The sequence below is a fragment of the Sinocyclocheilus anshuiensis genome, unplaced genomic scaffold (assembly GCF_001515605.1).
Source record: "Sinocyclocheilus anshuiensis isolate Anshui unplaced genomic scaffold, SAMN03320099.WGS_v1.1 scaffold374, whole genome shotgun sequence".
In the NCBI taxonomy this organism is placed as follows: domain Eukaryota; kingdom Metazoa; phylum Chordata; class Actinopteri; order Cypriniformes; family Cyprinidae; genus Sinocyclocheilus; species Sinocyclocheilus anshuiensis.
Window position 1 is genome coordinate 666,474 of NW_015546051.1, and position 11,870 is coordinate 678,343.

Here is an 11,870-nt window from a genome sequence, read left to right on the forward strand (position 1 = left end):
TATATATATACATTAATTTATTTTGTCTTGATGCATACAGTAAATCTCAACAGCAATGTATGCTATTGTGTATATCAATACATCAGTAGATAGATAGTTCAGGATATACAAACAGTAACTTCCATTAATGAATTTAAATGGAAGTTTTGCAGGAATAAACGTACAGCACATTAATATTAAATGTATTTAGAAACATTTTCCTTTATTCAAATAAGGCTTTATTCATTCAGATTGGGTATGACTCTCTTCTCCGACAATAATAAAATAGGTCTTGATTTGGAGAGTCTCATGTTCTTGTCGAGACTGGATGCGTGTTTGGAAACAGTTTGTTCTGGCTGTTATTTTATGTATTGTTTTGAGTAACAGAGCTGTCTGGAATCATCTGTTACACTGATACTAAGTGTTATTCACTGTTTTGACTAGTAGGCTGACGTTAAGTTTCAGTTAGGTTTATTTAACCTAGGTAAAGTACACATAAAAAATAGGAAAATGTGTTTAAGGAGACATAAAATATATATTTGAGTATGTATTTAAAACTGCAATGATTGTTTTCTAAAATGTATTTGTAGTGGATACAAATGCCCCCCATTCATGAATGTTTATATGCAGGTACTCAAAATTAATTTGACATAATGAGCAAAAATGTTCTTAAAACAGAAACCACAGTCTGCATTAGTGACGCCATGTCTTATATGATACAATCAAAATTAGAAAAGAAGAGAAAAGAGAAATGTGCCATCATGATAGTATTGGTCTCCAAGCATAACAACACTGGGACTAATATAATTTTACATATCAGTGACTGAAATAACCATCCCAGATCAAAAGATGTCAAATTGAAAGAGATGTGAAAGCCCATTGGATTATATAACCGAAAGTATATATTAAATCCACTTAATATCGCCAGCAAGAAGTAAATGAATTTGAGATTTTTCATGAATTTGTGTGAGATTTCAAGAACAACTGGAAAAAAAAATCCCTTGTGACACATTGAAAGCGATACAGAAAACTGCAACTGGGTCATAAAGCTTCAAGCGTACATACGTGTAAAAGAAATAACAAAATAACCTCTCGCTTTCTCTTTCCTCTTCTCTCTTCCTCATTCTCATTCTCAGACTAAAGATCAGGTTCCTGAAGAGAACACCAGACCCTTAAACCCCCCACCACAACAAGGTACACTGGGGTAGCTGATCTAATGTATCACCTGATTTATCAGTCCAGTAAATACCCTCTGTTGTAATACGCATGATTCAAGTGGGTGTATTACCAGAAAGAAACCACACTGCATTGATTTTGACTTCATTTTCATATTCTCCTTCAGTGGCTCAGCCCGGAAAACACAGAAGACCCATGACAACTACAAAGACTCAGAAGGAGAAAAGGCCAAACAAGAAAAAGATCATCATTACTGTCCTGATAGTGGCGATCGTACTGGCCATTGTAGCTGTGGCTGCTTTCTTCAGTAAGTTCTAGGTCATTTTAACCCCATCTGGATTTCATTTGAATGCACATGATTATGATAATGATGGAGGCCGAGGCTAGTTGTCTTGCTTTCATGCCAGTGAATATTTCTCAGGGCAGGTTTATGTTTAAACTTAATCTAAAGACTTGGCTACTTGTAAGTTATTGGACATTTTCACTGATAAAATTAACTGAACAAACATGTAGTGTTGTCAGACTGTATGTCACTGAATGGCCTATTTATCACAATTTAAACAGTAAAACACTTGCAAAATTTATGTAACATCAAAAATATCAAATCTATCACTCATAAATATTGAATGGTAGACTTAAAATAACTTGTACACTTCATAACATTGAAAACGTAAAAGCTCCAGTATAAATGTATAAAATTTAAAGCAGGACAAGTGTAATGCATAGTATAAATGTATAACATCACAATTTGTATTATTAAAACATGAATAATATTTAAAATATTCATGGACATTTCAGTTAATACTTTGTACAAATTTACATTATTTAAAGTGTGAAAACTGTAGTACATCACATAATTTTATAACAATCTAAACATGAAAATGGTAATGAATTAATCATATAATTTGCATAAATTAAATAATAAACATCTAAAAACTGCAATACATTGTATAAATGTATAACATTTTAAACATGGAAACTAATACATAGCAAAAAAAAAAAAAAAGTATAAGAATTAATAACTCGTTAGGTAACATAAATATATAACATTCAAAGTAATTAATGCATTTCATAAATACATTTTTTTATTAATTAAAACTGTATTACATTGCATACATTTATAGCAGCTAAACCATGCACAAATTGCAATGAATACATATTATAAATTTATAAGATTTACAAACATGTGAAGATGTAATGAATATATTTTATAACATTTAATTTATTTTTACAAATTGCCCTTACCTGATACAAAATAAAAAATCCATGTCCTGAGAACACCTGAGATGTTCCTTTAATGTTTGTTTTTTAATGTGGGTCGGGGAAATTAACCTGCTGTTTTCTGTGTATAACCTTTCACACATTCACTTTTTGCAATAACAATGAGTCACAAATTGACAAGTCTGAACTTCTCATTAGTTATTTAGTCATAAACAGACTGATTCATTTAACCTCATTGCTGATTGATTTAGTAACAAGTGCTGTTGCTACTCCTCTTCATGAAACAGTCAAGCAGTTGATCGAGAGCAAGTATTATTTTTGCTCCAAGTCGGTGAAGTTCATTCCGCTAGAGAAGGCCTGCGATGGGAAGGAGGACTGCAGTGGAGCGGAGGACGAGTCAGCCTGCGTCACAAAGTTTGGAGCCAACTCTACCTTCCCCCGTAAGACACACACACACCCATATACCTGCTGAAAGACATGTGTGCAGTCAGCACTGCTAGAACCTGTGTGTCCGGTTTCAGAATAAACAAGACAAATCCCCCAACCTCACCCACTTTCTGTCTGATATTTCCTGAATGTCAATATTTTAAAATACTATATATATATATATATATATATATAATAAATGAACAAATAAAATAAATAAATTGTGGGTGAGATCTGAATTTTAAAACTAGTTGTTTTTTTTCTGTCTCTGTCTCCACAGTACGGCTGATCTCAACCCGTAATGTGCTGCAGATATTCAGGCCTGATGAGAATAAATGGAAAAGTGTATGTGCAGACAGTTTCACCCAACAACATGCTGAAACTGTATGCAAACAGCTGGGTCACTCAGAGTGAGTTTTGGCCCGCAAATCATAGTGTCATTGCACACTTAACAACATCCTGTTTCAACAGGGAACGTTTGCAAAACTATTTGATTTAGAAAATTTAATTAGAATAACAAGACTTAAATTACTGTTATTTTGGTTTAGATTTTATTAATATTTAGAAAAATATATATATATTTGCACTATTTTAGTAGATTGTATTTTTAAATGTTGTCTTCATTTTAATTTAAGTTAATGGTTTAGTAATTGTGTTCTTTATTTTTTATTGTCTATGTAGTTTTTATACATTTTTTATTTCAGTTTAAGTTTGAGTTATTTTAGATTTTACAATATTACAATATTGTCATGTTAAACTAAATAAAAATGAGAAATGCCTTTGCAACTAGCTGAAATAAAATAAGCTTTTTGATACTTTATTTCTGTTAAAGTCTATTTTATTTGACGTAACAAAGTTTTCTTTGACGCTCCAGATTTAGTTAACTATAATAACCCTGTTTTGGATTCATTACTTCTGTGAATATTTTAGACTGCTAAATAAATCTAAGAATCCAGCTCATCATTTGATCTCAATTTCATTGTCTTGTATTTTTTCTGTTTTTAGTAAACCCACTTTCAGCACAGTTCAAGTGGGTATTTTGCCATCTGATCTGAAGATGTCTTTCTGTATGGTGGGCTCATCTAAACCCCAGACCTTCCAGTTGACCGTATCAGATCTGTGAGTATATTTATACTCTCTACCTTTGTACATTTAGCGGCCTTGAAAGCTAAACATTTCAGAAAAAGAAGGTTTTTAAATGATGAAACAATAAATATGTTGTTTACAAATTAGACAAAAGTTTGGGGCATTTTTCTGGTTGTCAAATGTTAAGTATGAATTAAGTTAATTTGCAAATATTTTTGGGGGTTGCTGTAGCCATTATTAGTTTTGGTTTTAAGCATTCTCACATTCTCTTATGTTTTCTCTCTCTTTCTCAGTAAGTTATGCAGTCAGGGAGCAGTTGTCACGTTAACATGCTCAGGTAACTATGGAGTCCTAATCCAACAGCCAATTAGGGTCAATAATGAAACAAATGGATAATTACAACAAGCACAAAACTAGCAATACAACATCAAATGTGTTCACTGACACAGTCAGTCATCTGGACTGAGCAATTTAACATGCCAAAACATGTTTTAAAGAAAGAGAACAAGAAGAGAACTGCAGACATGTAGCTTCACATTTGGTTAAACTATTCCTTCAATGTTTTTGTGTGAAATACTGTGTTAGGGTTGACATATATTTATGACATATATTTGTATTATCCAATTCTGTTAGAACATACAACATTTATATCATATATTCTTTTCTTATGATGACAGACACATTTTGTGATTTATGTTTTGATTTACTTTTATTTTGTAGAAGAGTGTGGGTCGTCCAGAAACCAGGACCGGATTGTAGGCGGACAGGACGCTGTCATTGAGAACTGGCCGTGGCAGGTCAGCCTGCGGAACAGTGGCCAGCACACCTGTGGAGGGTCACTGGTGTCTCCAAACTGGGTGGTGACTGCGGCCCACTGCTTCAACGGGTGCGTGTGTAAAACACTCATACAAAGCAAATGCATGTTTAACCTTCTAGCTCTCGCACACATTTAATTCCAACTGTGGTCCACAAATCTATTAATTGATTTAATTCAAAATATTTATATTTAAAAATAAAAAAATACACATTCATGTAATTGTTACATTAATATATAATATATAAATAATAATAACAAACGACTAACAAACTACTAACTGACTACAGTAATAATGATAATAATAATAATAATAATAATAATAATAATAATAATTTATATTAGATCAATGTAAAAATGCTTTATTTTTATTGTTTAATTTTTTTATGCAGTTTATTCAATTTAATTTGGTACACTGAAACAATTGTAACCTAAAAACAGTAACATCTACGTTAACTGATTATATTAAAAGCCAGTATTAGGCAGTATTGTTGAATCAACCTAAATACATTCATTTAACCACCAAAAGTACATCATATGGGTTAAAACATATAGAAATAGCTCTAGGAATAACAGGTTGCCACGTTTTGCAGTGTATTTGCATTCGAAGCTCATGAGCACCTTGCAGTTCCATTAAAACCTGGTTCATCAACATTATACATCTATATAATTTGTATAGCCTACATTCAGTAAGTTAACACAACAGTCAAGAGTATCTGTTACATCTGGAAAACATGAGTCATGGAAGTAAACATGTTTTTATCATTAACTTCAAAGATTTGTTCATAAACACCATTCACCATTCAACAAGTTCACCCGGTTTGAAAACTATATGCTGTACGTGATTCATTATTCACCATCCAAAAAAAGAAGAAATCAGTACTGGATTGTTCGCATCTTAACTGACGCATACATTTAAGCTTTGTAAATATACCTAATACAGGGTGTTTGTTGAAAGACTAATGCTTTTAAGGTCACATTGCTCTTCTTTTCTTCAGGGAGGGTAGGAAGGCTCTGATCAGATGGAAGGTGGTCTCTGGAAACACGTATCTGGGCTCTGCTGGAGCTTCTTCTGTGGACAAGATCATTGTCCACAGAGAATACAGTTCAGGACGCAACGACTACGACATTGCCATGATACGACTCCAGTCTCCCATCACTGTGGGAGGTACATCAGCACACTCAACACTCACTGTTTGACACCAAACATTTTTTTCAAGATGTCTAAATATGGTCCGAGTCGAAACCCGGGAAAGTTTGAGTTACTTTCTTTTAAAATCGACACAGCAGCATTCCATTTAAACCTGGCCACAGAAATGCATTCTTATCAGTCTTTTCGGAAGTGCTGAAGACATGTACAGTACATAAGAGAAGGCTTTTATTATTATTATTATTATTATTATTATTATTATTATTAATAATAATAATAATAATAATAATAATATTATTATTATTATTATTATTATTATTAATAATAATAATAATAATAATAATAATATTATTATTATTATTATTATTATTATTAATAATAATAATAATAATAATAATAATATTATTATTATTATTATTATTATTATTAATAATAATAATAATAATAATAATAATATTATTATTATTATTATTATTATTATTAATAATAATAATAATAATAATAATAATATTATTATTATTATTATTATTATTATTAATAATAATAATAATAATAATAATAATATTATTATTATTATTATTATTATTATTAATAATAATAATAATAATAATAATAATATTATTATTATTATTATTATTATTATTAATAATAATAATAATAATAATAATAATATTATTATTATTATTATTATTATTATTAATAATAATAATAATAATAATAATAATATTATTATTATTATTATTATTATTATTAATAATAATAATAATAATAATAATAATAATTATTATTATTATTATTATCATCATTTGATATTATAATTATGATAATAATATAATTATATGTATGAATAGCATAAGTATGAAATAATAATTATTTATTTAAAATTATTTTATTATTAAGGTAAGTACAACTAATTAAACTAATTAAGTCCAAATGATTTAAATTTCATGTAATTATATATTTGAATACATAATATATTATTTAATTATGCAATTATAATATAATTATAATTTCATAAAATATTTGAATATTAAAACAGTTAAGTAATATAAAATATTTTTTGTATGTTGTATGGTAAATAGTTAATTAATATAAAAACAAATATTTTGTGCTGAAATTTTACTTCACAATGTTTCTGTTAAAATGCATTTAGTTTCTTAAGAAAACAGAACAATATGTGCAGAACAATAGTAATTTAATATACATTTTTACACAGTATATTATAATGTTGTGATAAATCCATAAAATGATAAAATATAATAATTTAGTTTAGATCAAATGCTTCAGCTATAATTTTAACATCAGTACATCCCTTCAATCCTTCAAGGTCAATGTTGTGTGTTATTTTTGATCATGCAAAATGGTACTAATTCTTTGTTTCTTCTTCTTTTCTTTTCTCAGAATCTCGTAGGCCAGTATGTCTGCCACCTCAAGATCTTGGCCTCAAAGATGGAGACAGCTTAGTTGTGACTGGCTGGGGCCATCTGACAGAAAAAGGTTCCTGGCTTTTTTCCTCTCTAGCAGAATCCTTATTGTTCAAATTCAGTATCCATCAAATAACTCTAATACCTCAAACTTTAACATTATCTGGGTGTTTTCCTGCAGGAAATCTGTCTCCAAAGTTACAGAAGGCTCAGATCCCTCTGATAGACAGAGCCCAGTGCTCGAGTCACGCAGTGTACGGCTCTTCTGTCACTCCCAGGATGATCTGTGCAGGTTATCTGACAGGAAGAGTGGACGCGTGCCAGGTAAGTCTTATGGTTTTCTGTGTGCCATTAGTTAAAACGAGTGTGATTTTTTTTAGAATAACCGTTTGTATTGTTTCTCTCTGTAAGGGCGATAGCGGCGGTCCTTTGGTGCATTCATTTGGCCGCTGGATGTTGGTGGGCGTTGTGAGCTGGGGTGTGGGTTGTGCCAGAGAAAATCGTCCTGGTGTTTACACCAACATGGACCAGATGCTCGACTGGGTCCATTCGGTCATGCAGGTATGAGCACATTGTTCTGGAAAAACTGTAGCTGCATCCAAAATCGCATATTGTCTTCTATTTTTGTTTATATTTGGTTCTGTATTTACAACAGCTAAAAAAGTATGTTCTATATAGTTTGAACATGTATAGAAGCTTGTTTCTGCCAGAGAATAAATAAATAAATAAATAAATAAGGTAATTATGAGTTTTTATCAATATCATAATTTTGAGAAAATAAAAGTCTTAATTGCAAGATATAAACTCAAAATTGAGAGATATAAACTTGCAATTCTCAAAAAAATAAAAAATTCACAGTTGCAAGATATAAACTCAGAATTGAGATATATTGAGATATTAAAAAAATCTCACTTTTTTTCTTGCAATTCTGAGCAATTCTACATCTCGTACTTTTGTATTGCAATTCTAAGTTTACATCTCATAATTCTGACCGTTTTTTTCTTCTTCTCAGAATCACAAGAAAAAAGTAGAGATATTAACTTAGAATAGCACAACAACAAAAAAAAGTAATTATTGTGAGATATAAACTCGCAACTCTGAGAAAAAGTCAGAAATGTGAGATAAAACAAAAAAATCACAATTACCTTTTTTAGTTTTTTCATTCTGTGGCGGAAGAGAATTGTGAGAAATAACCCTAATTCTGGGTTTATATGTCGCAATTCTAAGTTTATATCTCGCAATTGTGGCTTTTTTCTCAGAATTGTGAGTTTATATCTCGCAATATTGAGTTTATATCTTGCAATTCACATTTTTCTCCGACTTGACAGTAAAAATTCAGAATTGTGAGATAAAATGTTGCAATTATCCTTTGGTTTTTTTTTTATTATGTGGTGGAAACTGGCTTCCGTAACTATGGGTAGTATGAATAAAATTTGAATATACTACACCTCACATGTTGTAGCTACTATTCACGAATTGTCTTCCTTACTGTTTTTCGAATTCTATGAATTCGGACATATTGCTGTTTTTTCATGTAATGTTTAGTATGGAAGTAGACATATTCGGACACAGCATGTGTCTGTGTACACCTACTAAACATATAAGAGTGGAATACTTATGGTTGTTTGTTGTCTTCAGGAGTACCAGTGAGTCTGGGATGGAGAGAAAAACCGCAAACCCACAGCACAGATTCACAAAGGTCTTCAGTCCTCACAAAGAAGATATCCTATTGAAGATATAATGATTTACATGGATTTGTGGAGGAATTGCTGTGGGCGTTTTGCTCAGGGTCTTAAAGGTGCCATGATAAAGATTTTGCACACTGAAATATATAATGTATGTATATAACACCTATGCTATCTTTTGTGGATCTACCACTTTTTTTTGGGACACAGCAATGCAATCTTAAAGGAACAGTTTGCCAAAAAAATGACAATTCTGTCATTATTTACTCATCCTCATTGCTCCAAGGCAGTACGACTTTCTTTTCTCTGTGGAAAATAAAAGATGTTTAGACGTATGTTCGTGCTGCTCTCCTCCAAAGAACAAAAGTGGATTGGGAACAGAACTCTTCCAAATGGGGGTTTTCACAGTTATGCCATAGAATAATTATTTTTGGTTCCCTAAAGAACCTTTCAGTGAACAGTTCTTAAAAGGAACATTTCTTTTTAGTCATATGAAGAACATTTTAATAATCTAAAGAGCATTTTTCCACTAAAGAACCTTTTTCTGTAATGTAAAGATTCGATGGGTGTTAAAGGTTTCGTCATGGAACCATAGATGCCAATTAAGAACCTTTATTTTTAAGAGTTGCAGGGTCAATCAAGTTCCAAAACAGACAAAAGTATAACTCAAAAGTTATGAAGTCATATGATAGCTTTGCAACTGGAACGCATTACAATTTAAAGTTGACATCTTGTCGTTTGCTTTTAATATATGGAGAATAGCAGCTTGGACATTCTGCTACATTTCTTCCGTTGTGTTCTACTGAAGAAGGAGCATCATAAAGTCGTGAGGATGAATAAACAACAGCCACAAGAGGGTGCTGCTGCTTTTTCTCTTTTTAATATGTCTGTACTTGTACCATTGTGAGGTCTGATTACTTTTTTTGTCGGGTGTCATGTTATAATCTTGAATTAAAGCCAGTGCTAATTTACTCTGCCAAAATGCCATGGTGCCTTTAAAACGCTTAACAAATCTTACATTAATATTAAATATGGAATTACAAGTTATGGCATCAGTTATAGAGGCCAAATATTTTTCTACAGACTGGGATTAAGTGCTCAAAAGAAGAATGACACCCGTATTTAACAGCCGTGTGTATGTGAACGTCACATATTTCCCTTTGTGGGTTAGTATTCAATTCTAAATGAGTCACATTCAGACTCATGTGGCTTTTGATATTTGTTCAGAAAACACATTTAAACACACAAAGCTAAAATACATCATTCAACCTGTTTTTTTTTTTTTTTAATGAATGTCTTTCAACTTGTTTAACTTATGAATGTTGGTTTTTAACGTAGGGAGGGTTCATGTAATTAGGGCTTTGTTGACAGGCAACTCGGTGTCAAATAAAGTCACCCATTTTTATCTGAATTCACCCTACTTCTGAAAGTAAAGCATATTTATTTGTAAATGTAAATATTGTACAGATTTGTGTTTGTCATGTCAAATTCATTATAATAAAGTGAAGAGTGGTAAACAACAAGTTTCGTCAATGACTCCACCACCAGCAAACAAACAAACACAACTAGTAATATTTTTTTGCAAACCTTTATTTCGCATAGTTATATATTCATTAGTTTATTAGTCTATTCTTTACAGTCCAGAGAAATCTACTGAGGTGCATAGTTATGATAAGGGAATATGGCAGATGTTGGTACAAAGGGAAGTTTCAAGACAAAAGCTGTACATACATGTTCTTTTTTTTTCTGAGTAGGCTGCATGAAGTGCGTCTGTAAGCGTTTAAAGTGCTCAGTCAGAGCCAGTAATCACAAAAGTAGTATTCAAATGCTATCCATTCAGACCTTTTTGCCTATTATTTAGCTGGTTCCTTTATGAACATACAGAAGAGGGAGTTCAAATGAAAAGACTGTTCTCCTGGGTGCACTGATGGGTGGTAGCTACAGCAGGGTTTGTGTTTAAGTAGCTTTGATAGTTGTATATTTAGGCTGTTGTCTTGGTTTACGTATAGGAATAAAATATCTTAAATTTGTCTACACTATGTGGTGCACGAAGAACACTTGTGCACACCTGTAAAATATACACTTTAAAACTCTACATATGTCCTTATACAATGGCTAGGTTTGGATTAGCATGCTAGCATACCACTAGTATTATTTTTGCAGTAGGCCTATGCAATATGTGACTACTACATTTACCTGTACCTACTACATTTGACATTTGCTCACATGTTCGATATACAGCATGTGCAGTTATTGTTAAAAATTAGCAATAATTTTGTTTTATTACTATTAAAAATGTAAAAATTAGTAATGTTGCTTTAACAACTAACTGGAATAAATTAAAGCTGAAGTACTAAAATTACTCAAATTGAACAAATCAAATATAATAAAAAATAATGAATGAAAGCTAAACGCAATTATTTAAAACAACAACTACTACTGCCAACAATAAAAATGACAAAAACAGATTACTAAAACTTCATTTAAAATTAAAACGACAGGGTTGCCAGGTCTGCGGAAAAAAAAAAAACAGCTCAATTGCTAATCAAAACTAGCCCAAATGTCTTTTTTGCCATGGTTTTCCCCTCCGCTGAGGGTTGTTTTGAGATCGCTTTAACCCGCAAACTGAAAAACAATCCCCGGCAACATTAGCTCAATTCCACTGTACAACCGAAAACTGAAAATATTAAATAAAAGCTCATTTAAAATTGTAATAAATATGATAATAGTACATACATAATACTAAAATACCACTGTATAGAGCAGAGCACATGACGTAGAATACCCCACAATGCAATGCTCCCAACATAAATTTCCATTTACAGTGGGATTGATTTTCCTAGAATTGTTTCTGCTAGCTTTTACACAATTAAAAATGAAAAATATATCTGTTTTATATCTGTTTTTTA

General features: G+C 31.3%; 1 protein-coding gene across 1 annotated transcript in view; it reads left to right on the plus strand.

Annotated features, from left to right (window-relative positions):
- The window catches only part of tmprss4a (transmembrane serine protease 4a), a 15,293-nt gene extending 5,852 nt beyond the window's left edge, over window positions 1-9,441 (plus strand). The window contains exons 2-13 of the mRNA XM_016500374.1: window positions 1,116-1,173; window positions 1,322-1,462; window positions 2,664-2,816; window positions 3,083-3,212; window positions 3,808-3,921; window positions 4,182-4,225; window positions 4,609-4,774; window positions 5,701-5,870; window positions 7,254-7,349; window positions 7,458-7,600; window positions 7,688-7,837; window positions 8,915-9,441. Of these exons, the coding sequence (XP_016355860.1) occupies window positions 1,116-1,173; window positions 1,322-1,462; window positions 2,664-2,816; window positions 3,083-3,212; window positions 3,808-3,921; window positions 4,182-4,225; window positions 4,609-4,774; window positions 5,701-5,870; window positions 7,254-7,349; window positions 7,458-7,600; window positions 7,688-7,837; window positions 8,915-8,926 (1,377 nt within the window). The 3' untranslated portion in view covers window positions 8,927-9,441. The remainder of the gene's footprint in view (window positions 1-1,115; window positions 1,174-1,321; window positions 1,463-2,663; window positions 2,817-3,082; window positions 3,213-3,807; window positions 3,922-4,181; window positions 4,226-4,608; window positions 4,775-5,700; window positions 5,871-7,253; window positions 7,350-7,457; window positions 7,601-7,687; window positions 7,838-8,914) is intronic.
- Window positions 9,442-11,870: the final 2,429 nt, after the last annotated feature.